The sequence below is a fragment of the Rhipicephalus microplus genome, chromosome X (assembly GCF_043290135.1).
Source record: "Rhipicephalus microplus isolate Deutch F79 chromosome X, USDA_Rmic, whole genome shotgun sequence".
NCBI lineage: Eukaryota > Metazoa > Arthropoda > Arachnida > Ixodida > Ixodidae > Rhipicephalus > Rhipicephalus microplus.
This window is the reverse complement of record NC_134710.1, coordinates 196,013,620-196,040,491: the sequence shown is the minus strand read 5'-3', so window position 1 is coordinate 196,040,491 and position 26,872 is coordinate 196,013,620. Positions and strand designations below refer to the sequence as shown.

Below are 26,872 nucleotides of genomic sequence, written 5' to 3'. Positions count from 1 at the left end.
AAAATCAAGCCTAGGAAAGTATAGGAGACGTGACACTTTTTGCTGTTTCAGGAGCACTGTGGACTTCATCATACATAATCAAGGCACTTAGTTATTGTATTTCATATCACTTCATTGCAGCAGTTACTTGCATATTTCAGGATGATGTCTGTAAAGAACACTTTTCCACAACATGTGGAATGCTGTCTAGCAACCACGTGCTGCCTTTGTCATGCAAGAGATCTGAACTCAGTGCCAGGGTGATATGACTGTCTTGCAGTGTACTACATTTATGAGGGCGTCAAGAACTATCTACACTTTTTGTTCTACAGTTTATTGATGTGAAGCTGGGGTTATACTATTCGCATAATTTTTATATGTAATCTCTCTCTTTATCAATGCACTTGGCACTACGGTAACTTATATATTCTTTTAAAAATGAAAGTTTCTTGTTGGTTGTGAAACCGCTTTTGCACTGCATTTTGCACGTCAAAATTGACCATGTAGAACATCCTCGAGTGGCCCAAACAAGCATAAGTCGCATGAGGCTAGGTCTGGGTTGTAGGGCGGGTGTTCCAATAACTCAAATTTCGTCTAGTTGATGGTTTCAATGGTATGATTAAAGCCGTCTGTGGGCGTGTAATGTCATACAACGACAAAGCTTTCTTTAACAACACACCTCGGCATTTGTGGCGAATTGCTTGTTGCGTTTGTTGGGAATTCTCAGTCTCGTATGCTGTGATTGGACCTTTTTTTTTTGGACACAGGAGTGCTGCATTCTCAAACAAGCATGTTAAAGGCCAAGGCTCATGCAATTTTGACAGCCGTTAAGCACATGAACGAATCTAAAATACCTAGAACAGTTACGTAAACACACTCTTTGAGTATTGCTAAGGTTCTAAAAACTTCCAAGATTCACAAAAATCCAGTGATGTTGCTGTACTTTCTTGTGTGTCATGTACACTGCTGAACAGCATGTCGTAGTGTGTTGGGTGCCAGGGCACCGTGAAATAGAAGGCAAAGTGCTGGCTGACTTGCTCGTGACATCAGTTTCTTGAAAAGCTGAAAACTTCTCACTGAAGTTACCTGTAATGGATATGAACAATCAACTTTTCACTATCAAGCCACGGTTATGTAACTAGGCTTCCACCTTGAAATCCAGAGAAAGTGAAGTCCTGTTTTTTAGACTGAGAATAAGCTAATAAGGTGGCAATGGGGGCTGGCTGGTACGTTTTCATGCTTGTGATGCTCTTCAGGGTAAGGAAAAAAAAAGTTTCTCTGTGTCGTCTCTGGTTTTCTTCCTTAACCTGTAGTGCATCACAAGCATGATGAGAATAGGATACACCTATGGCACCCATAGTTACCTACTGACTGGTGGGTAAAACCCCGTGTAGGGAAGCACTGAGCCTACTTCATGAACTTCTACAGTGCCGAGAGGCGGAATCTAAAAAATAAATTTTTTTAAGCTTATCAGGAGCGCATCCCTCTTCACCCCATATTATCATTAGGTATCGATCACTTGTTTGACACAAAGTCAATTCTTTCATTTTTAAATATTGTTGTTACAGAATCATTTGCTCGTGAGAATCTTAGCACATTCTCTGCAGAAAGATGTTGCTGCGAAAGTTCCATGTTTTTATTGCACTAAACCTCCACCTCCTTGCTCGCAAAGGGCCGTGCTGGGGCCACGAGTGCGTACGAGCTACGAGTGCACCGTGCGCGCGCTGCAGCCACTTCGCGCTTCATCAGCAGCAGGGCAACAGGGGAAAATGCATGCTCGGGCCAAAATTGCAAAATCTGTGGCCAAATTTCTGAATTTTTTGTGACAAAAATTCGTTGTATAAAGGATGTCTTCCACTATTACTTTATTATATAGAGGTTAGAACGGTGGGTATAGAAAGACTGTGTTATATCGAGGAATTCATTATATCGAGGTTCATTATAAGCAGGCTTAACTGTAGTACACATGTTATTAAAAGAATTGTGTGCTATGAATGTCTGAACCTTTGACACTCTCCAACCACAGGAAACTGATCACTGCTTGTTCTTCTTTTTTGGTGCAAACCTCCGATGAAGCAGCCGGGATATATCGGCTATGGAAAGAAGAAAAAATGGATAAATTAAGGTCAAACTTTCACAGCTTACCGCAACAGTATAACAATTCAATATGTGAGGACAGAAGCCAAGCTGTGCAGTATCAAGAAAAGTTATGACAAAAGTGTAGATAATTTCTGACTTGCCTTTGTAGATACTCGGTGCTTTTGCAGCACATGTTTCTTAGACATCTGGGCTTCAAAGGCTCTCCTTATAAGGATGTGTTTGTTGACAATCTTTACTGTATCTACAGCCGTCAAAATCATCTAGCAGACCTCTGCCAAGTGCAAGCGACTTGCCTTCCACAAGTGCTGATGAGGCAATCCTCCCAGAGGATCCTCGTCAGGAGGGTGAGGCTGCTGCACTCCCCGCTGCACCCACCTCTGCTGCTTCTAGTGCTGCTCCTGCTGCTGCTGCTGCTGCTCCCATCATTGCACCTTCTAGTGCTTCCAAGTCTGCACAATCTGAAGAACCCTTACAGGTTAGTCTCCTGGCTTCTAGCACATTTAATATGCTTAAAGCTGAGGGAACTATTGTGATATTCACACTTGCAAATTGTTGCTGTTTTTACATAATTAGTGTTAACACTGTTAGTTCATTTTTATGTTTGGTTCGGAAAGGCTGTTGTGCAAAGCTACTGCAAGAGAATTTGTAAGTGGCAAGTTGAACAGTGAAATGCTATTCTGGACATTTTGTTCTTGTACTATGGCACAGACAGGGCTCTGTAATAGTGTCATTCTTTGCTGCATACAAATTCATTAGAAGTTGGCCCATTTCACTATAGAGGCTTCTCTACCTGCCACTACTGAAGTAATTGCAAGCAATACTTTTGATAGACACTTCTGTCCCACTGATTTGTGACCAGCATTTATTCCCAAAGTGTCCTTGTTAAGTGCTTGTACTAAATATGCGTATTTTGTACATCTCAAAAATGTGACTTGCGGTACATATGAGCTTGCAAATTTATTACACTTGGAGATGGATCAATAATTATTGAAGTTTCACCCGTTACATGTGTGAAGAGGTTTATTAGTCATTAAGGACAGCGGCGAGACAGCGTGAAGAACCGTCCAGAGATTAGCACAGCAGCGAACCAAAGCACGAGCTGAGAGAGCCGGGCGTTGGCGATTCTGCTTGCTGCAGGCACATCTTCTTCTTCACAATTGCCTCCGCTGAAAAAGGAGCCGTCCTGGTGACCTAAAAAGTTTCAGGCAGGGGCTCGTGGTATGGTTTCAGTCGGGAAACATGGACGATGTCACGTGCACGCCGGTGCATGTCGTTCGATCGGGAAACTGGCTCAATTAGAAAATTAACCTGAGAGGATTTCTTCAAAACGGTGTAAGGCCCCTCGTACCAGGGGACAAGTTTCGAGGAGAGTCCCGCAGTTTGGTATGGGATGGCGAGCCACACAAGAGACCCTGGGGCATAGCTGGGATATAGAAGGGCGGTGCTACGGTGTTCTTTCTGGCGTTGCTGCTCGTCCGATGTGAACATACGGGTGAGCTAGCGGCACTCTTTGGCCTGTCGAGCAACATCGGAGAGAGTTGGACATTCGGAAGCATCAGGACGGTAGGGAAGTAGGGTATAGATTGTATGGGAAGGCTCGCGTCCATAAAGAAGAGAGAAAGGTAAAAATCCCGTGGTTGTTTGTATTGCAGTGTTATATGCAAACGTGACGTATGGGAGAACATGCTCCCAGTTGCTATGATCAGATGCCACGTACATTGAGAGCATATCACACAGCGTGCAGTTAAACCGTTCCGTTAGTCTGCGGGTGGTATGCTGTCGTTTTCCGTTGAATGATGTGGCATTCCAAAAGGAGAGTTTCGACGACCTCGGAGAGGAAAGCGCGGCCTCTGTCGCTAAGGAGCTCTCGAGGTGATCCATGTCGAAGGATAAAGCGACATAAAATGAAAGAGGCGACATCCTGAGCAGTAGCGCTCGGTGAAGCGGCTGTTTCGCCGTAGCGTGTTAGATGGTCGACCGCCACTATAATCCACCGATTTCCATCTGATGTCAATGGAAGGGTGCCGTAGAGGTCAACGCCAACGCGATCAAATAGCTTGGCAGTGCATGGAAGTGGCTGCGATGCGGCACTCGTACGTAGCGGTGTTGATTTGTGTCGCTGGCAGTCGGAACAGCACTGCACAAATTTGCGTACAAAATTGTACATGCCGCACCAGTAATAGAGATTGCGAAGGTGTTCATATGTTTTGAACACTCCGGCGTGGCCACATTGTGGATTGTCTTGAAGAGAGGCGCATACTTGCGATCGTAAAGTACGTAGAATGACCAGTAGCCACCGGCGGCCGGCGGGAGCGTAGTTGCGTCGATGAAGGAATTGATCGCGGATGGCAAAATGGAAAGCTTGATGTCGGAGGGATCGAGATACCAGAAGGTTGGGCGTGTCAGATAGGTATTCAAGAATAGATGCGATCCACGGGCCATGACTTTGTTCGCTGGGAATCGAGTCGAGATTTAGCGATGACAAGGTCTGGAGGCAAGTATTTCAGCATGTCGGATTGGTAAAGGTGAGCGGGACAGGGCGTCAGCGTCGGAGTGTTTGCGCCCGCAGCGGTATACGGCACGAATGTCATACTCCTGGAGTGCTCATCGCGCAAGGCGGCCAGAAGGGTCTTTCAACGTGGAGAGCCAGCAAAGTGCGTGGTGATCAGTTACTAGATCGAACGGGTGGCCGTATAAGTATGGCCGGAACTTTCCCAAGCGCCCACACCAGAGCTAAACAGCCTTTTCCGGCACGCTGTAATTAGTTTTGGCTTTTGTCAGAGTGCGGCTAGTGTAGGCTACAACCTATTATAAATAGCCGGGTTTTCGTTGAGCGGGGACAGCGTCTAACCCGACACCGCTGGTGTCGGTGTGCACTTCGGTAGGAGCCGTCGGGTCGAAGTGGCGAAGGATAGGTGGGGAGGTGAGTAAAGGGCGCAGAGTAGTGAAGGTAACTTCACATGCAGGGGACCAGGAGGAGAGGTTCACGTCACCGCGAAGAAGCGGGGTTAATGGTGACATGATGGATGCAAAATTGCGAACAATGCGCCGGAAATAGGAGCATAGGCCTACAAAAACGCGAAGTTCCTTCATGGTCGTTGGCTTGGGAAATTCTGCGACTGCTCGAAGTTTTGCTGGGTCTGGTAATACGCCGTGCTTCGACACGATGTGGCCTAGGATGACGAGCTCGCGTGCAGCGAAGCGGCATTTTTTCAGGTCAAGCTGCAGGCTAGCATTGATCAGACAAGTCAAAACGTTCCTGAGGTGAAGGAGGTGTGTAGGAAAGTCATGGGTGAAAACCACGACATCGTCGAGGTGACAGAGGCACATATTCCACTTGAGGCCACGTAGCATAATATCCATAAGTCGTTCAAATGTAGCAGGCGCATTGCAAAGCCCAAAGGGCATGAGGTTAAACTCTTATAGTCTGTCTGGTGTAATAAGTGCAGTTTTTTGGTGATCGGCTTCAGCCATTGGACCTTGCCAGTAGCCAGACCGCAAATTGAGCGACAAGGAAAATTTCGCTCCGTAAAAGGTGTCAATGGCGTCATCAATGAGCGGCAAAGGATAGACGTCCTTGTGGGTTATCTTATTCAAACGAGGATAGTCCATGCATAATCGGATAGATCCATCTTTCTTACGCATCAGGACGACAGGAGACGCCCAGGGACTGTGAGATGGTCGAATGACGTCTCTACGAAGCATATCTTCGACTTGATCGTTGATGACGCGGCGCTCTTCAGTGGAGACATGGTATGGTCTTTGACGCAGTGGCTTGTGTAGGCCGGTGTCAACATGATGTTTGACTTGCGACGTGTGGCCCAGTTGAGGTTGACACATCGAACGATTCCGGAACTCATGCAGAAGATCCAGCAGATCGGCATGTTTGGTGGGAGTGAGGGTGTCGGCAATGGCGCTGGAAAACGTACCCTTGGACGACTCCTCGAGTGCCGACAGTGCTTTTGAGTGGTCGCAGTAGTCATCCGGGGCATCAGCCAAAGACGAAGGGTCGAGATCCTGCATGCGGCCGAGACATTCCCCCGCAAGCAAAGTGACAGGTGTGGAAAGCGGATTGAGTACGAACATATTGCTTCTTCCGGCGACAAGGCCAATTGTTGCGAAAGGCAGCGGCAGAGTTCAACGACTCGCGAAAATATCGGAAGGCATAAAAAAAAATGTAGGGGCAGTGTAGGCACTGCATGAAACGGGAACAAGTGCAAAATTTCCAGGTGGAATATCGGTATCTTCATGAACGAGCAACTTTGGCAGCTGATGAAGAGTGTCAAGTAATGGGACATCACACAAGGGTGAAAACTCAACTTCAGCGCTGGCCCAGTCGATGACGGCATTATGGCGGGATAGGAAGTCCCATCTGAGGATGACGTCATGCGAACAGACAGCGAGGACAATAAACTCCACAATGTAAAAAATGCCTTCGATGGACACTCTTGCAGTGCAGGCTGCGACAGGCGTTACTTGCTGTGCGCTTGCGGTGTGGAGCGACAGTCCTGAAAGCGGCGTCGTGACTTTACGTAATACACGGCAGACATTAGCGGCAATAACAGAAACAGCGACGCCGGTGTCCACAAGGGCAAAAGTACAATAACCTTCAACAGTTACTGCGACCACGTTAGCAGGAGAGGAGCGAGGGCTTAGACAGTTCGAAAATGGCGCAGTTCTTGCCTCTTGAACTGCGGTGCTTAGTTTTCCTGGTCGAAGGGTCCGGGCCAGCGACGCATGGGGGAGGGCGATCGCTGACGAGTAGAGAATGCGCGCTGCGGCTGGAAGTCAAGGTGGTCAGTAGGGGCATACCGAGGTGGCGAGACCGGCCCATATTGGGTGAAGGGTTAGCTGCCGGGTGGCGACGACCGGGCATAGTCGCCGAACGTCTGAGGTCGACGACGGCAGTAGCGGGCAACGTGTCCAGGAGTGAAGCAGACGTAGCAAATTGGTCGTTTATCGGGCGTCCTCCAAGGATTGGTGACTGGTGGTGCCGCCCAAGGTGCAGTATAAGCAGCCGGGTCTGCGGGCTGTGAGCGCGTTGTGTGGGGCGGTTGTGGAAGCCTACCCACAGCGTCTGCATATGTGAACGGCGCGGCTACAGGCTGTATCTCTTGCGAACAGGCGACAGAAGGAGCTACAGGCTGCGCTGCATACATTAGGGGTGTGGCCACAGGCTGCACGGCTGGCGTATAGGCGACAGTAGTGCCTACCGGCTGCGCGACACGTGGACAGTGGACACGGCTAGATAGAGGCGGCTCGTGGTGTGCAAGGGGAACAGCTTGGGAAATTTCTTCCGAAATAGCAGTGCGAAGCGGGGCAGGTAAACGGGTGGTGGTCTCGTGAGTAAAGGGCACTAGGGAAAGTTGGTGGGCAACTTCCTCACGGACGAAGGCTCGGACTTTCTGAAGCAATAGTGCATTGTCAGGCATGGTGTCGAAACTAGAAAGTGACTCACCACCACGCTGAGGCTGCCGAGTCAGAGTGCGTTGCTTCTTTAACTCGTAGCTCAGACACAAGCTGACGACTTCAAAAACTGTGCTCGGAAATGCGCCATCGTGTGTTTGGATGTGTTTGACCTTATCGGATGTGTTTGACCTTGTCAGACTCGGGCATGGTGTCATTCCCACGTCGACAAAGGTCGACGATGTCCTCAATATAGCTGGTAAAGTTTTCGCCAGTCTGCTGAGAGCAAACGCGCAAGCGCTGTTCTGCCCGCTGCTTGCGGACAGCCGGCCGACTGAACACTTCAGCACACGACGTCTTGAAGACGCTTCATGTGGGGATGTTGTGTTTGTGGTTATTAAACCACAATTAGGCGATGCCAGTGAGATAAAATATGACGTGGCCCAGCTTGTCGGCTTCATCCCACTTATTATTGGCGCTCACCAGCTCGTAGTGCTCGAGCCAGTCTTCCACGTCGGTCCCATCCGCACCGCTGAAGACCTTCGGGTCCCTTAGCCTAGGATGGCCAGGGCAGTTGACGAACTGGGGCGAAGGCGCCGATGGGTTGGCGTTGTCAGTCATGACGGCCGATAGCGTGCGGCTTCGCAGCTCTAGGGTGTAGCGACTGGAATAAACAGCACCCTCCGTCAAATGTGAAGAGGTTTATTAGTCGTTAAGGACAGCGGCGAGACAGCGTGAAGAACCGTCCAGAGACTGGCACAGCACCGAACCGAAGCACGAGCCGAGAGAGCCGGGCGTTGGCAATGCTGCTAGCTGCAGGCACATCTTCACACATGCAATGCACAATTGTCATCAGATGGTTTATGGCAGTGTCCATCATGCCTAGTGTGGGCACCAGTGCAGGCCTTGAGAGTAGCACTTAAAAAGCACTGTCATTGGATGAATGTTGTGGGGGGCAGATTATTTTAGTGTGTATATCCTATTAGGCCCGTAGACAGGAATTTCTTTCATGATAGAAGGGAGGGGCACTTGCTGAAAACCTTGACCATTTGGGAAAATCACCTATTTGCTGTATTTATTTTCAGAAAAAAGAACCATCATCAAAATTTTGAGGGGGGGGGACTGTGTAAGTGCAAGGTTTCACCTTCTCATGAACTCCGTGCGGTTAAAAAAAAAAACTGAGGTAGTCAGGATTCATCCAGAGTCCTCCTGGATGTTTCCATGCCTCATAGTGTCATCATGGTTTTGTCATGTAATAATACTTTATAACTTGATAATGAAGAGTTTAATCTGAAAAATTTACTACAATTCTATCAAAAATAACTTTATCCTTAACCGTAGAATGTACTGTTGCCCAACCCTTAATCTTGGTATGCTTCAGTCATTTCCAAGTTTGTGTGTCTGTGGCCATACTTTCTAGGGAATAGCTGTCCAACATTGTTGTCATTTTTAGGTGCCAACAAGTGAAGCTCTACCAGAAGGTGCTGCTCAACAACCTCCAGTAGAGGACACATATGCTGAGAGGATACGCAGCCTTCTGGCATTTGGCTGGGCTCTTCTGGACAGCATGCTGATCAGTGCCACTGCCAAGCTCAATTCAGTCTCTCGTGACTACCGTTACGTGGCACGCAAGCTTGCTGATGAAAAGCGCATAGTAAAGGCTCAGGTGAGCAGTAGCTGGCATCTTCGTGCAACTATAGAATATAATAACTACAGGAGGCTCAAGGAAAAAAAAGTGTAAATGCCTGACAAGTGTAGGATGCACTAATTTTATGGCAAAATGCATGCACATTTTATTTTCACACACAGTGGACAAAAGCCTCTAAAGTGCAAAAAGAATGGCTTGTACAAAGATTTCTCATTTTTGGCGTAAGCTGAAAAGTTTCAAGTACACGTGAACGAGACTTGCGTTATATTCATGGCCACTTTAATAATATCAGGGGTTTAATGTCCCAAAACCACAATATAATTATGAGAGATACTGTAGTGGAGGGCTCCAGAAATTTCGACCATCTGTTGTTTTTTAGGATGCACTGACATCGCATAGCACAGAGGCCTCTACTATTTCGGCTCCATCTTCCAGCCTCCATTGAAATGGTAGAGTACACAGTACACGGGTTTCTACTATTTCGCCTCTATCGAACTCACGACTTACGGGTAAGCAGTCGAGTAGTGCAACTGCTACACCACCACGGTGGACTTGAACAATTTTATGTCCAAGTATACTGCTAAATAGAAAGCATTAAACCATTTATGCCGAGTAATTGTGAAAATTGCTATTTTAGAGCAGTAGACACTTAGTAGGCACCTGGCTTCTGTGCACCTTTTTCTAATTTAATGTTAATGAGTTGAACAATAATGGAAATTTATTTTATTAATTCACTGCATACACATTACCATTTTATTTTCAATTGAAATAAGTATAAATATATTTTATCATAATTTAAAGATGAGCCAAAAGAATAAAAAGTTCACTTCAAAAATAATAATATTCACCAAGGGTGGGCTTCTTGTAATATACTCTGTATGTAATCTATAGCTTTTGAACTAGTGGAACATAAAACAAGGGCGACTCACAGTTTCATGGGCTTGGTAGGGGCTTAAGTTGTGGAAAGTTGTCATTCAATGGAGACATGATATATACAGTTGTGCAGTCAATGAACTCTCGTGCCTTAAGTAGAAGCTATCAGAGGACTAAGTATTCCACTTCTTATGAGAAAAGAGCTTAAGCATCATAGAAGTTAATCTTTTTGGGGTTATGTATATAATCAAGAGATGCTGAACTGCCCACACTATTAACTAAAATTTTCTGCTTATGTGACCAGCAATGTGAGGTGCACATTACATAATAGCAGAATAGAAATCAACAAGTACCCGTCACGATGGTCTAGTTTTCAAGACACTCTGCTCTTGACCCGCAAGTCACGGCATCGAATCCCAGCCACGGCGGCCACATTTTCAATAGTGGCAAATGCTTGTGGTCCGTGTGCTTGGATTTACGTGCACATTAAAGAACCCCAGGTGGTCAAAATTTCCAGAGCACTCCAGTACAACACCTCTCATGATCACATGGTGGTTTTGGGACATTACACCACAATAAACATAAAAATCAACAAGTGTACTTTGATAACTGTCAATCAAATGAATAGGACATAGTACCACACATAAGAACATGAAAGCCTTCTAGGTGTCATGAACATTTTTTAGTACCTGACTATGCCCTATACTCATTCAATGAATGTTTCACTTAGGCTAGGGTTGCATATGTCTCACACATTTTTTTTTTTTGTGTGTGTGCACTTGTGAAGCTCTGCTCAGGGGTTTTTTAAGTGTTGAACTCTCTATCTGCCAAGTAACTTATAAAGGACAGATGAATATGGGCAGGGAAGTTTTCAATCTTTCTAGAATGAAAGGCCTAAGCAGCTATCTTGGCAAGGGTAAAATCATCAAAGCTAGTTTAAGAAAGTAGCAGTGTCTGAAGGAAGCATAAGTTGTAGAAAAAGTGGCATTGGAGATTTTTTTTCTTATGGTTTCAAGCAACAAAAGATAACCATTTATTGCAGAGATCGGAGCCAGACTGGCCAGCGCTGCAACCGCTCTTGCAAATATATTTCGCAAATATATTTGCAATATATTGACTCATTACTCATGTAACAATATTAAATTTGCAGGGTGTTTAAAAGTGTTAGGCCAAATTAAAAAGTATCTGTAGAATAAGGAATCAGTGTATCAAAATAGGTCTTGTGAAAAGCTATGAAAGAGAACAGGGAGAAAAATAATGTAAACTGAAACGTAGTGAAGAGTATATCATAAATTCAGTAGTCAGAAAACAAAAACAAAAACTTCCAAAGAGAATTATAAAAAAAAAGTATAGTTAACTTCATTCTATGTGCATGTGCAACTGTGAAAGTTTGCTGCTGTTTATGCTCTCACTCAGAATGTAACGAATAGGTTTTAGATCTATTTTTGACACATTAGTGCTGTTCATTTGTAATCTGTTGAGCTTGTAGATGGGAAAAGCTGTACATTCTTCTCAGTGTGAAAGAATGAAAGGTTGACAATTACTATCATAAATATGAATTTTTAGTGCTTTGCTGGGTGAAGTGTTCAGCTGTACCTCTCAGCTGTACCTTTACACAGAACTAAATCCACCAAGTTGGCTGTCTCTGCTTACATATAGTGCTTTTTGCTTGTTGCCTTGACAGAAGAATCTCTTGCACAATGCCACTGCTCTAACCATCACATGTAATACTTAATTTAAACACTATGAAGGTGTACTCGTTGGGTAACTACGAGTGCAACCAAGATGGGACACATCGCTTTTCTGTCACTATCACACAAAGTGATTATCACACCTAGTGAGCAGTGATGTATGTATGCTAGGTGATGTGCTGTGTGCTGCACCCTGATGCCTTCTTATCAAGAACGAGGGAAGCGAGCAACCTGGGTGCTAGCTGGGGAGTGCGGCACGAGGGGAAGGCACGGTCGATTCACAAAATACTTCCATTTCTCTGACCCAAACTGCACTTCACTTCAGTTTATTAGCTTGCGATAACATCCTTAGAATCAGGATAAGGAAACAGTGGTAATGAAAGATTATGTAATTATAGATATATCTGTTATTATGGAATGTAAAGGTCAAGGAAACTAACACCACTGCTGATGCAAATGTGGCAAAGCAGCACCTCAGTCAAAATTGAAGATCATGTGAACTGGCAGATTTTGCATAGCTTTTTGCTATTTTCATCTTAATATTACGCACGAAAATTATGTGAACGGCAGATTTTATGTTATTCTATATCGAAAGTACTAGTACAAACAGGTGTAGGAAAAAACTTCCCCGGAATATACGTCCCCAAAAAAAACGGCCCCTCTGGCATAGCTGTCTAGGAAAAAAGGTCCCCAGGTGAAAATTGACCGAGAAACGAATAAACTGCAATATCTATTCAACACCTCACGAATTTTCAGAATGTGCTGAAAAATGAAGTTAAATCCTGTGTCCAACAGCCTTCAGCGAGATAGAAGTTTCCGTCCATAAACCAGGTGCTGCTCTCTGATAATAACTTCAAGCACGTTGCGCTGGCAAACACAAGTAGTCTTTTTGGGTATCTGGGCTAATACCGTAGCACAGGAAGTGCCCTGGATGGTCGCCCGAAGCGATAGTTCGAGGTGCCGGAATAACAAGGTCTCTGAGGCTGACAGAATTCGGTAGGTATACATCTTGCTCCGCTGCTGGCGAGTGCAGCATTTCAGGCTCTTTTCCCTGCCTATGCGGCATTTTGTTTCGTTGAGGTTTCTGACAGCACCTGCGACAATGGCAGCGGGTTTTTATTTCAAGACAAGTTCACTGTCTTTCATTTGCTGCCTTATCCTTGTGATATTAATCACAGCATTATCTGTAGGGTGGTTGTGGTGAGCGCTTAAGTGGTAATCCGTTGCTTGAGGATTTCTCTGTAATTAAAATGCTTTTGCATCCATTACGTTTAGCACAACGCCCCGCGGATACCCAAGGCAGTACCTTTTTGTCTTTACATATAACCGCCCAGCCGCAGTTTTTTGCCTCCTTTGTTCGATTTCATTATCTCCATTTCGCAAATAAGTAGTACCATTAAGTCAACCGCAGGGCAAGGATCGATTGAGCTCCTGAAAGCGCACACTTAACTGCAGAGTGCTGGTGCGGCCAAGCTGCTAAAATGGATGGGTGCTGAACTGCCACCCCCAATATGTATTTTTCTGGCACTGGCATAGCTAGATTGCATTTCTCTGAAATGTGCATTGTATGTAATATTGCATCTGACATGACACACAGATGAGTTGGGGCAGTTGGTATGTCATTATGGTGCTTCGTCAATAATTTTTCAGTAAACTGCAATCTTTGCGCTCATGGTTTTTTTTTGTGTGAGAAGTAAAGAATTGGTGACTGGAAGGCGCAATATTCTATGATGTTTGTGTTGCGGGGACGTTTTTTTCGACATTGCAAATAGGGACATTTTTTCTAGGGACATTTTTTTTCTGGCGACATTTATTCAGGGAACGTATCTTCTGCGGACATTTCTTTCGAGGACATTTTTTCCGGAACCCAGTATGAACGGTGGCATATTTGCCACCATCTTCCTCCGAGACTTTATTGTCAGTGGGCGGCGGGAAGTCAGCGATGGCGGCTGTTTTCCGTGGATCGAGACGTAAATGTTCAAATATTGCTCCGAAACTGAAACCTTATGCTGTATACTTAGCTACTGAATGAACTGTATTACTTTGATGCTTGATGTGACGTCACAAGGGAATTGTTCGAGTTGAATTTGCAATAGCCCAGCAAAGAAACTGCCCAGCTGATATTATGGTGGCTGGCTTTACTTAAGCTCGTTAATTTTCTAATCTGATCATAATATGGGAATGAATTAATCTAGATGGTATTGTTTTGCTTAAGAAAAATCTGTCATTTCTTTGTGTTTTGTCCTTTACCCTGTGTTCTTATGAAAATAACATCAGAGGCAACATTTCTTGCAACCTATTATACAGAATTTAATAGAAAACCACCATGAAAAGAAACTGAAAGACAGAACTGAGGTCTTAGTTTTTAACGCTATGCTGGCCATGATCCGTTTCTTAAATTGATTAAATTGATTTAAAATTAATTTTTTAATTTGAGTTAAAATAGGCAAATGTCCAATATATAGTCACTTTGATGTTCTGCCTTGAAGAAAATTGTGAAATAGTTCAACATATCAACAATTTAAAATGTAAAATATGCCTATCTGAAGCTCCACCTATCTTCGACAGTTGCCTGAAAATGTGAAAAGTTGGAATTGAGCAATTAGTTTCTCAAGGCGGCACTAAAGGCATAAAGATTTACTTACTGTTTTGTTGATACTTTCTTTTGTAACAAAGATCTTAAACCATGAACCTATTTGTGTTTTTAAAGGTACATGGCTTGTCCCTTTTCTTTATAAGAGACAGGTAATATGCTTCACTGCAGGCCAATCAATTTTCCTCGTATTTTTCACTGCATTTCACAGCTTTGTTGCACAGAAGCTTGTTTAGCCTTTGCACTTCCATTGACGAGTATAGTCATGAAATTTCGTACCAAAATGACCAATAACAACTACAGTCAAACCCACTTACTACAATGGCAGTTATAACAGTATATCATTTATAATAATGAGGAGCTGCTCTACGTGAACTCTACGTGCGCCACGCCACGGTGCAGCAGGAGGTGCTGCCAGCGTGTTCCTTTCCATCCCTCTGCACTGCCTCTACCGAAATCCCTACCGTCATTCCATTCCATTCCTCTTCATTGCCTCTGCGCTCCTCGCGCGTACCACCACGGTCAACTTTTGTATGTTTTTTATCGTGAAATAACCCGTTTACAGCAATGGCCGCGTGCCGCATTATTAGTAATAAAAATGAATTCTGGCTATTGAGCGTCCACACCAATATGTAATGGAACGCTAAATCCTTGAAAAAAAAAAAAGAAAACGGGAATTCAAGCTGATGAACAGCTCTAACGTGCTCCAGTGCCCCTTCGGATTTGTGGTATGCTTCTCTGCAAACCTGTGGCATTGCGGCAAAGCTGGCTTAGACATTTGCTGCAATTCATGAGCAGTGATGGCTTCTCTAAATTTGAGTAAAAAGTTGACCCTTCGAAGAGTTTTAGCATCCGAAATTTCAGACATTGTCGTACATTGGCCTGTAGGGATGGTGGCGGTTCCGTGAAAGCATCCGAATTGTCATACATGTCTGAAAAATTTGTACCTTAGCCATTTTTTGTCACTGAGGTCTGTTGGCATATCCCATCCAATACTGTTGCTTTCTTGCAACAGCTTGCCTATTTTGCTTTTTTTTTTGTAACCTTTTAAAACATTTTTCAGTTATAACAATGAAATTTTTGTGGCACTTGAGTATTGTTAAAAGTGGGTTCAGCTGTACACTCAACAAAAATTGGTACCACATGAAACCAATGGTGACTACAGTACACTGATGGCCTTCAAGGTAGTGCGCCGGTGGGTTTCTGGGGGCCACCGGTGTGCAGTCTCAGAGGCCATGCTACACTCGTCAGAATTATGTTTCTCGGCATTAGATGGCCACACCTGTCCATGTTGTCATTTGCATTTCAGCTTTCATGTTGAAGCCATTTTTTGTTGTATTGACATACAGTGAAACAATCTAGGTCATTTTTTTACTCAGTTAGTGAAATTATGGAATGTCCTTGAATTGAAAGAATGGTACTGCTTTATTCATAAAAATGAATGCTAAAAATTGTGGGACAAAAATTTCTCTAAATTTGATCATCTTTTTTTCTTCAATAGCGAAAGGGTCAAGTAAGTTCTTAATTATACAACACACCCACTTCACTCTTTTTTTTTTTCTTCGTGGCATGCTCTGCTGTCTCTGCCCAACAGATTCAATTCCTTGTTTGCTGCTTCTGCCAAAACAGTGCCTTTTTGTTGATGCAAATGCTTCCAGCAAGTTTGCTGCTTCTGCCAAAACAGTGCCTTTTTGTTGATGCAAATGCTTCCAGCGAGTAGTATTAGTGGCTTGAGTATTAGAAAAATGCATATTTGAGCAGCCCTAAAGGGAGCAAAACTTGGTGTCTTTGGTGGGTGGGAAAAAGAGAGCAGAACGAGGAGACCACCATATGAAAAAACGAGTAACCACAACACCGACGGCTAGGCCAGGCTACTTTCTGTTCCCATTAGAAACACTGCTGGGTGTCCGGTATCACTAGAAATCGAACGCAGTCCTTTTGCACTGCCGATTGGCACTCTAACCACTGAACCATCACTATAGGTAATTTCCGATGATGTGAGCATTGGTCACTTGCGGCGCATTTCAGGAGCACAGGGTTCAATATATGGAACGTTGAGATGAACAGAAGTTACATGTACGCACAAGTTATACCTTTGCATGTAATGTTTAACTCTTTCATTACCGACAGAAATTGGTTTTTTTCATGTCTCGCCAATAAATTTATTGCCTGTTTGAAAACTGCTCCAGCACACATCGCAGCATATGAGATTATGTGCAACGTAATATTTTTTTAAATATAAGTTGTAGAGCAACAAAAACATTTTGGAATAAATAAAAGTGTGAAAATTGTGTAATATTTGGTTGCCAGTACATTAACTGTGCAATAAAAACACTATCTATGTATTATTAATGAGAGCTCACAGATTGTCAGTTCTCATCAATATTGTGCCTAAGCAAAACAAGCCCTTAAACACACTTTCCTTCACTGTATATGCAAGAAACATTCATAAGAAACTTGAGAATATACATTTTGAAGATAAGTGACCCAGGAATAGTATAAAAATAATGAATGTTCTACACAGTGGTTTTAATAACATATACAAAGAAAATGTAAACCAAGAGGCCGCTTCATTGCTCGTGCCATGCAGTGAAGCATTGCTTCATTTTTCGAGAGGTACAGGTTCACTCGTGCACATTTATCTTCTTTTTCTTTTTATTTTACAATAAGTCTGCAGGTGTTCTAATATAGATAGGTGCTCGTGATACGAACAATATCTCTATAAGTCAGATATCCAATGAACTTCACTAGTTCATCTAGGATCACCTCTTTGCATGAGCCACCTCTCTCCACATTCGTTGGCATTTCAACGTATGCATCCAAGCATATTTATTTGTATTTTTGCAGATAGTCTTGAAAAAAAAATCTCGTTCAGTCCTAAAACGTCTCGCACCGCTCCATAGTGCGGGGCCGAGATGTGCTTCAAAGGCCTTCTTAACTTGAGAAGCTCTGCAGCCGGCGCCAGCACATAGCGCCCCAGCGATATGTGTGGACCTCGCATATGACCAGATTAGCTCTGAGATGAGGCACAAAGGTCAGCAGGTACACACGTGCAGCAGAGGAGACAACTTATGGCCGTAAACAAAACCAACCCCTGAACGTCTGCGGATTTCTAAGGCTGATGAATTACATCGTCGCCACAAGAGCTTGAGGCTAAAGTGTTGTCATCTTCGACTCAAAGCTCATCATCACTCGATTCAGGTGCGGTTGAAAGATAGTTTCAAGCAGCATGTGTGTTTCATGGTTCATGAGCACACCCATGCACGTGTGACGACGATCATAGAAGCAACTTGTGACACCGTGTGCAACCCTGTGTCTGATATAACAATATGAGCGGTACCAAAGCTGCTGAAAACTAGCTAAAAAAGACACCTCCACACTTTATGCATGCAGCAGATCTTCAGAAATAATTTTTTGTAGATTAAATCTTCCCCGAATTAAAGCACCAGCTCTCTAGTGAATAGCTGGCATAAATTTCAAACAATTATTACCACTCAACCCCTGAACGTCTGCGGATGTCTGAGGCTGACAGATTACATCGTCGCCACAAGAGCTTGAGGCTAAAGTGTTGTCATCTTGGACTCAAAGCTCATCATCACTCAATTCAGGTTCGGTTGAAAGATAGTTTCAAGCAGCATGTGTGTTTCATGGTGCATGAGCCCACCCATGCACGTGTGACAATTATGTCACAGAAGCGACTAGTGACACCGTGTGCAACCCTGTGTCTGATATAACAATACGAGCAGTACCAAAGCTGCTGAAAACTGGCTAAAAAAGACACCTCCACACTTTATGCATGCAGCAGACCTTCAGAAATAATTTTTTGTAGATTAAATCTTCCGCGACTTGGAGCACCAGCTCTCTAGTGAATAGCTGGCATAAATTTCAAACAATTATTACCACTCAGCACTGTCAAATTTTGAAGCTGACACCTTAATTCGGTATTTGACTGGCAAAGCTTCTTTGGATTACTGAGCTTTGATGTTACTTTAGCATAACCACGAGCCGCACACGCACTTCTGACAAGTTTGTCAGCAAAGTGCATTTTCCGAACAACACACATTAGTTCAATCAAAGGTCTGTAAAAAGTTGCTATGTTGCGAAAACAAGCAAATTCAAAATGATTGTGAAAGTTCAGTGTCTGGATTAACTACTAGGATGTGCTGGGTGCACGACAAACGAAAATTGAGCATGACAAAGTCAGATTCAAAGCAATTATCACCAGTGATAAATTTGGATATGCATGGGAACGAAAAAGTTAAAGTGCTTTTAAAACTGTGTGCGATAGAGAATTGCATCTATTCAAGTTTAACTGTATAATGTTATTTTTACATTAAAATCTTGTAAAATTTTGTTTTTGCGAGCATTTTTGTATATTCTTTCCCAGTTTATCCATGGCCTTGCCACCACCCTTGGCGAGCACACTATGAAGAGCAGGAAGTTCCACTTCCATGAGTAAGTACACCTCCCATGGGGTTCACTCATAACTTTATTAAACTTAACTATGTTTTTATGAATTTATTCACTACTGAGTTAATCAGTTTTTTTGCTATGTAAAATTTTGCTTCCATAGTGGTTGTTTGGGTGCATTGTTTTTGCACTATAATATACCAGAATTTCATTTTTAATCTTGAGAGTAGCCTAATTAAGATATGTGGCATCTTTTAGACAATGATAAAGACATTAAACATGGAATAAGTTATAATAACATTCTGTGTGAATAAAGATGTTTTCAGTGGTTCAGTCAATCAGTGTAGGTATTTTTAATGTTTTAATGTATGTCTAAATATTTTGATTGTGCAGGTTACAGCATTACTTATAGCTTCTACCATCTACATTTGTAGCTTGCTTTGCCCAATCACCGTAATGTTCTTGTATATTTTACTTATACTGAATGATTTTGTTATAGACACTCTACAGAAGGTCATCATGCTAAGACTGTGTCTGACAAGAAAGGCAGTGAAGAAATGCTGCTCAGGTAGGAAACTTGTTTATTGAGCTCTGATGATAGTCTTATCATCTTGTCTATAACTTGGGTTTTTCTTTGGCCTAATCTGTCCTCATCTCGCATGATGTCAGTGTTAACCTCAAGGCCATAGCTTTGATCCTGGCCTCAACAGCCACATGGCGATAGGGGATAAATGTACAAATGTTTGGGCTTATTTAGATTTAGGCACTCGTGAAAGAACCCACTGAAATCAATATTAGCCTGGAGCCCTCCACTAAAGCATGCTTTATGTGAAGCTTTTGGTTGTCACGGTACTGGCATCGGCGACCATCCTCGCCGACCATGCGGAAACAGTTGAAAAGCCTGCTATAGCACTCGCCACCCAGACGAGTAAGGATCCCATCGTGGTTTTTACAGACTCGCAAACAGCGGCACGAAACTACCTCAAAGGCAGGGCCTTTACGGTAGCGAATAAGGTACTAAAACGCATGGATGATCCTCCCCCCCCACACACACATGCATCGTGTGGGTTCCGGTTCACGAAAGTCTCGAGGCAAATGAAGTGGCACACTCCGCAGCCTGTGCATGCGTCAACCGGGCATCCCCGTACGAGATCCGAGGCACCTCCCCTCAACAACAAAAGCAGAGGCAAGAGAACCCATACCACTAACGTATCATGCATTACTGCAACATTATCGGCTTGAACACAGGTCATACCCTACACCACATCCAAAACTCATTAGAGACGAAGGCACCGACTACAGGCACCCTCAAAGCAACAGGTTCACCCACAGCATACTGTTGCATCATATGAGGCCAACGTTGCATAGCTACATCTGTCCTAACTACAATGTGGCAGACGCTCTGGCGCGCCTCCTACTGTAGTGCAAAGTAAGCGTCCCAAGGCTACAAGCAGCAGCACCAGATGCTGACCAAGACCTCCTAAGTGAAGCGTGGAAGGCTGCAATCTCCCAGCTGGACCTGGTCGACCAAAGTCAAGTCGTCGCTCAAGTTCAGTAGAGGGTCCAGGCCAGAAAGTTCCTGGAGAAAAGGACCCTCCCACATTCACTCACAAGCTTTACTCAATAAATGTTTTCTCTCTCACGAGACTTCAGCACTTAGTTTAGTTCTGATTATCTCTCATAAGTGCCTGTGCACTGCATTGTTTGTAAGAATTAGGAATTTCAGAAAATGATGAAATGGCCTCTTACACAAGCATTCATGCTTAGTGATTTATACCTATTATGTTAGTTCTTATTGCATAATGTTCTTTCAAAATACTTGATGCAATCATTTTCTAAGGTTCCTGGGTGGTAGTGTGAAAGTGCCCGAGTAGTTTTTTTGTTTTTTTTTGTGAGAAATATCAAGAAGGAATAGTACAGAAGCATTTGTCTGAGTATTGTTAGCTTCAGCAAGCTTGAAGTTTACTGATACTGGTACTGTCGCCTTTGTGGTTTATAAGCGAATTACATTATTGATAACACTAGTAGCAACCAGTTTGAGGTGCGTGTGCGTGCGTGCGTGCGTGCGTGCGTGCGCGCGTGTGCGCGTGTGTGTGCGCGTGTGTGTGTGCGCGTGCGCGTGTGTGTGTGTGTGTGCGCGTGCGTGTGCGCGCGCGTGGGGGGGGGGGGGGGGGGGTAAGATGGCCCAAATGACAGCGAGACATTCCTGCTCTGTTATCGAGTAGTTCTGTTTCGCAGGTGTTAGTGCGCAGCTGGCATACGCAACTACTCGCTTACGTGATGTATCGTCGCGCTAGAGGAGGACAGCACCGATTCCGTGGCCGCTGGCAATCTGTGTGCAGGAAAGTGGGTGCACTCTCATCGAAGTGACGGAGGACGGGGTCTGATGTCAGAGCACGCTTAAGGGCTTGGAAAGCACACTCGCACTCGTCAGTCCATGTGAAAGCCGTTCCTGACGTCGGAAGCTTGTGTAACGGCCCCGCAATGGCGGCAAAGTGATGGATGGAGCGGCGGAAGACGCCAGGCCCATGAAAGTTCACAATTGGTTTCGATTGCCCGGACGTGGAAAACTAATTACGGCAGCAATTTTGTCGGGGTCGGGTCGAATGCCGTCTTTGCTGATAAGGTGACCCAATACTTTGATGCTTGTGCTGGCGAAGTGGCACTTCTTTGTACTGAGCTGTAGACCAGCATTCGAAATGCACGTTAGAACTTCGTCCAAATGCTTAAGGTGCTGAGGAAAAGTAGAAGAATAAATTACGATGTCGTCTAAGTAACATAAACAGGTTTTCCATTTGAGACCACGTAAGACAGTATCTATCATGCGCTCGAATGTTGCTGGAGCGTTGCATAAGCCAAAAGGCATGACGTTAAACTCGTAGAGCCCGTCAGGCATCGCAAACGCTGTTTTCTCCTTGTCTGCTTCGCGCATAGGTATTTGCCAATACCCGGATCTGAGGTCGAGGCTGGAGAAATATTCTGCGCTTTGTAGGGAGTCCAGGGCATCATCTATGCGTGGCAACGGATATACGTCTTTTTTCCTGATCTTATTGAGTGCTCTGTAATCGACACAAAAGCGGACAGAGCCATACTTTTTCCGGACCAACACCACAATATATACACACACACACAATAAGGGGTACTGACAAAAACTTTGGCCTTTCTTGCTGCAATGTGTTGCAGGGAGCTTGGTAGTCGTAACACGGCACACCATTTTCTGTAGCACGTGGTAGATAATTAATTACATGCCCTTCATTATCGACCAGTTTCGGTTTGAGAGTGCTCCAAAAACAAGCCACTGGATGCAACTATCACAACCTAGCGGGTGCAGCTCTCAGCTACGTCAGCACGCAGAACTGTGTTGTACTTCCGCACAGTCCACATCAAAAAAGTCCTTTCGAATAGGAAACGAAACTGCAGTGTCGTGAAACACAAAAATTTACTTGCATGCGCCATGGCCACGCACTTGCAACCAGCCTCCGAGAAGTATAGACTGCTGGAACAAATGCGGCAAAAGAAAATGGCGGCTATGAAGTCTTCATGACTTGTTTTATTGACTGCAGCATAGTGACGCGACGGAAGTAAGGGGATCCCCAAGGGGTCCCTTTCGATGGTGTCATCACCTTGAAAATTCCAACTTTGAAATTGCGGTAAAATACCTTCTAAGTATATTCGCTGTTATTATTTTGCAAATGATATATGCATGTTCACGAGAATCGATCCTGCAGGCTGTCTCGGCAGTGAAATTTTGTCAGTACCCTTTTAATGTTATAAGGAACCCTTGAAATGATTTTAAAAACACTATTTTTCAAACATGGCATTTACCTTTTTTTTTCTTTTTGCAGCGGGAGTCTGGAAATGATGGATGGCCTTGACAAGCAAGATGGTCATAAGCACCACCCTTCATTAATACGTTTTATGATTGCATGCTACTATGCCATTGTGTCACGCTCGGAAGTTGTTTGCTACCTGGTCATTGTCCTCAACCAAATGAAGTCAGCCAGCCTACTGTCATTGCCATTGCCTTTAATGGCATTCCTGTGGGGCTCCTTGTCTGTGCCACGTCCAACAAAGACTTTCTGGATCACGATCATTACTTACACTGAAGCTATTGTGGTTGTCAAGTACCTATTCCAATTTGACTTCTTTGACTGGAACGACTCCGTACCTGTGAACAGACCGTTTGACCCTCCGCGCATCTTGGGCATTGAAAAGCGCAAGGAGGACAACGACTATGCACTCTATGACCTGCTTCTGCTTTTGCTGGTTTTCTTTCACCGCTTCATGCTAAAGAGCCTTGGCCTTTGGAAAGACACTGATCGAAGTGTGAGTGTATCTGCAATTCAGCAGCAAGAATTAGTGCCAAATGACGAACACTACTTCACAGCAGCTATACGGGCATCTGAGCACACCACGGCTGCACCTGGTTTACTCACCAGTGTACCACCAGAGCAGCAGCCCGGTACCAGTGGGGTAAGTTTCATGAAATATTAAAACTAGTCTTCTGTTCAGGATTTGCAAATAGTCACCTAACTGTGCAACAGACAAAATGTAAGGCCAGTGCTTAAAGGACCCGTAAACCACCCAGAGGTCCAAATTCAGTTGTTGTGGAGAAATTGTGCACGAGTGTACGATAAACACGGAGCCATAAGAATTTTTCAAAATTGTGCTTGAATAGCGGAGCTAGACGTGTCTGGCTATCAAAACCATGACGAGCCCTCTTTTTGCTCTCTCCTGCGCTACCCTCCATGGTATCCTCTCCCAAAGCCGCTTTGCCCGCTCGCCGAGCGCCCATCCCAATCTTGTGTGGCATACGTCATCACTGACACACTGCCCAAAACACAGTCTACTTCCAGTTTCCGCGACTTTGTTGGTCAGCTCCATCAGTTGCGTTAAAGTGGTGTGCTTGTTGGTGAACCGCGGCTGCCGTGCCTATACGAAACGTACCATTATGGACCCTGCATTGCATGCACACCTCCAAAAGATCGCCAACACGATGGACCCATACGAGGACACGCCATGCCAGATAACCTCCGCAGCTGATCTGTGAGTGGGCGCACGCACACTGGCAACACGACGAACAACAAGCAGCGTGGACAGCTGCTTGCAGACTGACCGGAAGTCATAGGCTTTTGCTCGACCAATCGCAGCATATTTGGATCGGCGCGTCAGAGGTATAGGAAGGGCACGTCACGCAGAGGCACGAAAGGCCCCCAAAGAAGAAGGGATTGTTTCTTAGAATTTGTGGCACGCCAGTGGCTCGTAGCGCTGCCACGTGTAGAATCGTTGATCGCAATAGTATTCTCCACACGATGCGCGTGTTTACATTAAATGTTTGAAAAAATATTGGAGGTGATTTATGGGTGCTTTTAAGGGGCCCTGAAATACTTTTTTGAGTAACCATAAAAATAATTCACTGGAAAAGCATATTGACTCACCAGTTTAATGCCAAAAAACTTTTAAAAATCCATCTAGTACAAGCAGAGTTAAAGATTTGTGACACGCTGCAATCGCATTTTCTCATCTCTCGTCCCAATGAAAGCACTGGAAGCTAAGCAGGGAGGGATGGGAGGGGCAAATAAAAAACTTCACGCGCGCCTCGTGATCTTGAGCACTTTTTTTTTTCTTCGAATATGGGGCTTTTTCAGTGTGATCGTGCACGCATGCGGGGACAAGCGACTTCCTTTTGCGGCGATCTTTGTAACAACCGTGCGCGCCATGTTCAAATCGGCTAATAGCTCATAGATGGGTAATCTGCATGTGATTTTTGAGCGTCTTCCGTCATTTGTTGAGGGAAAAGAAAGCAATTTTTAGCTGACTTTGATAATTTGTGAATTCCAGGTGACGTGCTGCGCTATAGCATTTGGCTCGCAAGTTCTCGGGAGCCTGTACTACCGATCGGCAGCATTTTCTGACCATGCTCAAAAAGTGTTGCAGGGCACCTTTAAGTGCAAAAGTAATGGTTCTGTCTAGACAATGTAGCAAAAGTAGAAGACAATCAGGAGCACTACAGCAGTTGTAATTAGCGTACTTTTCTTCTCTGTTTAGCATATATATTTACATGAATATGGTACTTTTTCCCCCTGTAATGGTCATCTTAAAAAGGTTCCTGTGCTACCGGGAACATGAAAATTTTTTAAATGGTAGCTGATGTGTGCTCGTCTGCAATGAACATATAACCAAAATAATCTTTTGAAATGTTGTAGTGGTAGCAAAGTTTCAAGCATTTGGTGAAAAACTACACAGCCACCAAGGTTTCTTACTCCTTTGCTACCATCACCTCTGGAGCTCTGATCTTATTTGATTCTCACTAATTCAGTGCAGTGAAGTAAAAGCTAATGGTTTCATTAACAAACCAAAAGTGAGGCTCCTTCGTTGATGACACCTTTTCACACATAGCCTTATGCTGACAGGATGGAAGCCTCATAACAGATGCTACATTTCACAATACAGGATGTTCTTCACAAACAAGCTAGAAAGTGTTGTGATCAAAAGTTACTGAGGGCAAAAGTATTGGTTTATTTGAAGAGATCTCAAACAAGATTAATTACCAAAAGATAAGAGCCTAGATGTAGGGAGAATAAAATTGCAATATTTAGGGCTGCAATCAGATACAAATATGCAGCTTGGGAGAAGAGCTTCATTAAAACTTGTGTTGGGTCTAGTTGGTACATAGCAATATAAGAACTTCTTTGGCGCAAACAATATGGAAAAATGAAGAAAAAAAGGTGGGAAAAGAGAGAGACTGATGCCAAACTAGCAACTGCTGTATTCTTCTCATAGGATCACATATATATATACCAAAAACTGCATACAATGCATGCGCACACAACTTCGTATTGTATACATAACAGCCGATCATATATCATATGCGTCGCACCACAATCTGACTGTACACACGTAGTGTCATATTGCACACGTAAAACACAATATTCTAACCCAGTGATGCTACCGAGGTCTTCTGATTTGGAGAAATTTTTGGAGTAGCAAAATTTTCATGTTGGAGCACTTTAGAGCAGCAAAATTTTCTATTTGAAGCTCTTTGGAGCAGCAAAGCTTTCTATTTTGGAGCAATCGGGAGCAGCTAACTTCAAATCCTGGAGGAAAAGCAAGTTGAATTTCCTTTCAAAGACATGAATAATTATTCTGGGGCTCTTGTGAAAACCTGAAATATTTCAATTCATTGCAAATCTCATGGAGCAAATTATCTTAGGAGCACTTTCTATTTCAGTTGATGATGCAAGAATAATCATGCTGTTGAGCATTCTGGAAAAACTTGTTCAGTGATTGTTTTTGTAGCAAATAAACAGAATACTGCTTGAATAAAATTGTACTTCATGAAGTAACATTTTAAATGCACCTATGTAATTATCAGCAGATGTAGTAAACAAATGCTGTGACTTACAACACTAGACTGACACACTCCCAACTGCATTTCCCTAAGATTACTTCAAGGATAAAGAACCGTTCTTTTTCTTCACAACTGATCACACTGCTGGGTGTTAAATGACGTCGTTAAGCTACTCTCGTAAAGCCAACCTCCTCCAGCACTCATCTCTGTGTTGAAACTACACAATTTAACAAACTTCATTTTCCTTTTGCAGCAATGTCTTATGTGGCTAGGGTGTTCTGTTTGTACTCAAAAACCCCCTATAGTGTCCTCAAGAAAGCAGTGCATAAAGAAAAAAAAAGCCTCACAGGGCACCTTATGCATACGCCTAAGACGACTCGAAGGCGAAAGCCATTTTGTTTTTGATGCGATAGCAAATACATGGACATTCTCGACTGGTTTTTGCCATTGCCAGGAGCGTGAGCAAAAATCTAAGAAAAAGATTTGGACGAGGGAGTAGTGCTCCTTGATCTGAAGGGGGGTCAGACAAGCAAAAAGTCATTTTGCGCAGTATATGCCATGGCGAAAAAAATTTCAAGATGGGTTCACACGTTCTCGATATGCCCTCTCCCCCCATGATGCCACTGGCAGTCATGTTTTGTGCAATGTCTCAATCGATAACATCCCCCCGCGCATCATGTGTTTTTCACACGAGTAAAAGCGCTGAGTAAAAGCGCTGGACAAGCGGGGGCGATAAACTTGCCCACAGCAGAGATAAAAAAAGCTGCTCGACCTATCTCCTTTGCACTGAGAGTGCATCCGATAACATCACCCCGCATGCC

General features: G+C 44.0%; 1 protein-coding gene across 2 annotated transcripts in view; it reads left to right on the top strand.

Moving 5' to 3' along the window:
* Positions 1 to 26,872, top strand: part of Piezo (piezo type mechanosensitive ion channel component) — a 220,079-nt gene that overhangs the window by 137,758 nt on the left and 55,449 nt on the right. For both annotated transcript variants that reach the window (XM_037428842.2, XM_037428841.2), the window contains 5 exons: positions 2,327 to 2,554; positions 8,939 to 9,151; positions 18,678 to 18,745; positions 19,200 to 19,268; positions 22,546 to 23,173. In XM_037428842.2, coding sequence (XP_037284739.2) covers positions 2,327 to 2,554; positions 8,939 to 9,151; positions 18,678 to 18,745; positions 19,200 to 19,268; positions 22,546 to 23,173 — 1,206 coding nt within the window. The remainder of the gene's footprint in view (positions 1 to 2,326; positions 2,555 to 8,938; positions 9,152 to 18,677; positions 18,746 to 19,199; positions 19,269 to 22,545; positions 23,174 to 26,872) is intronic.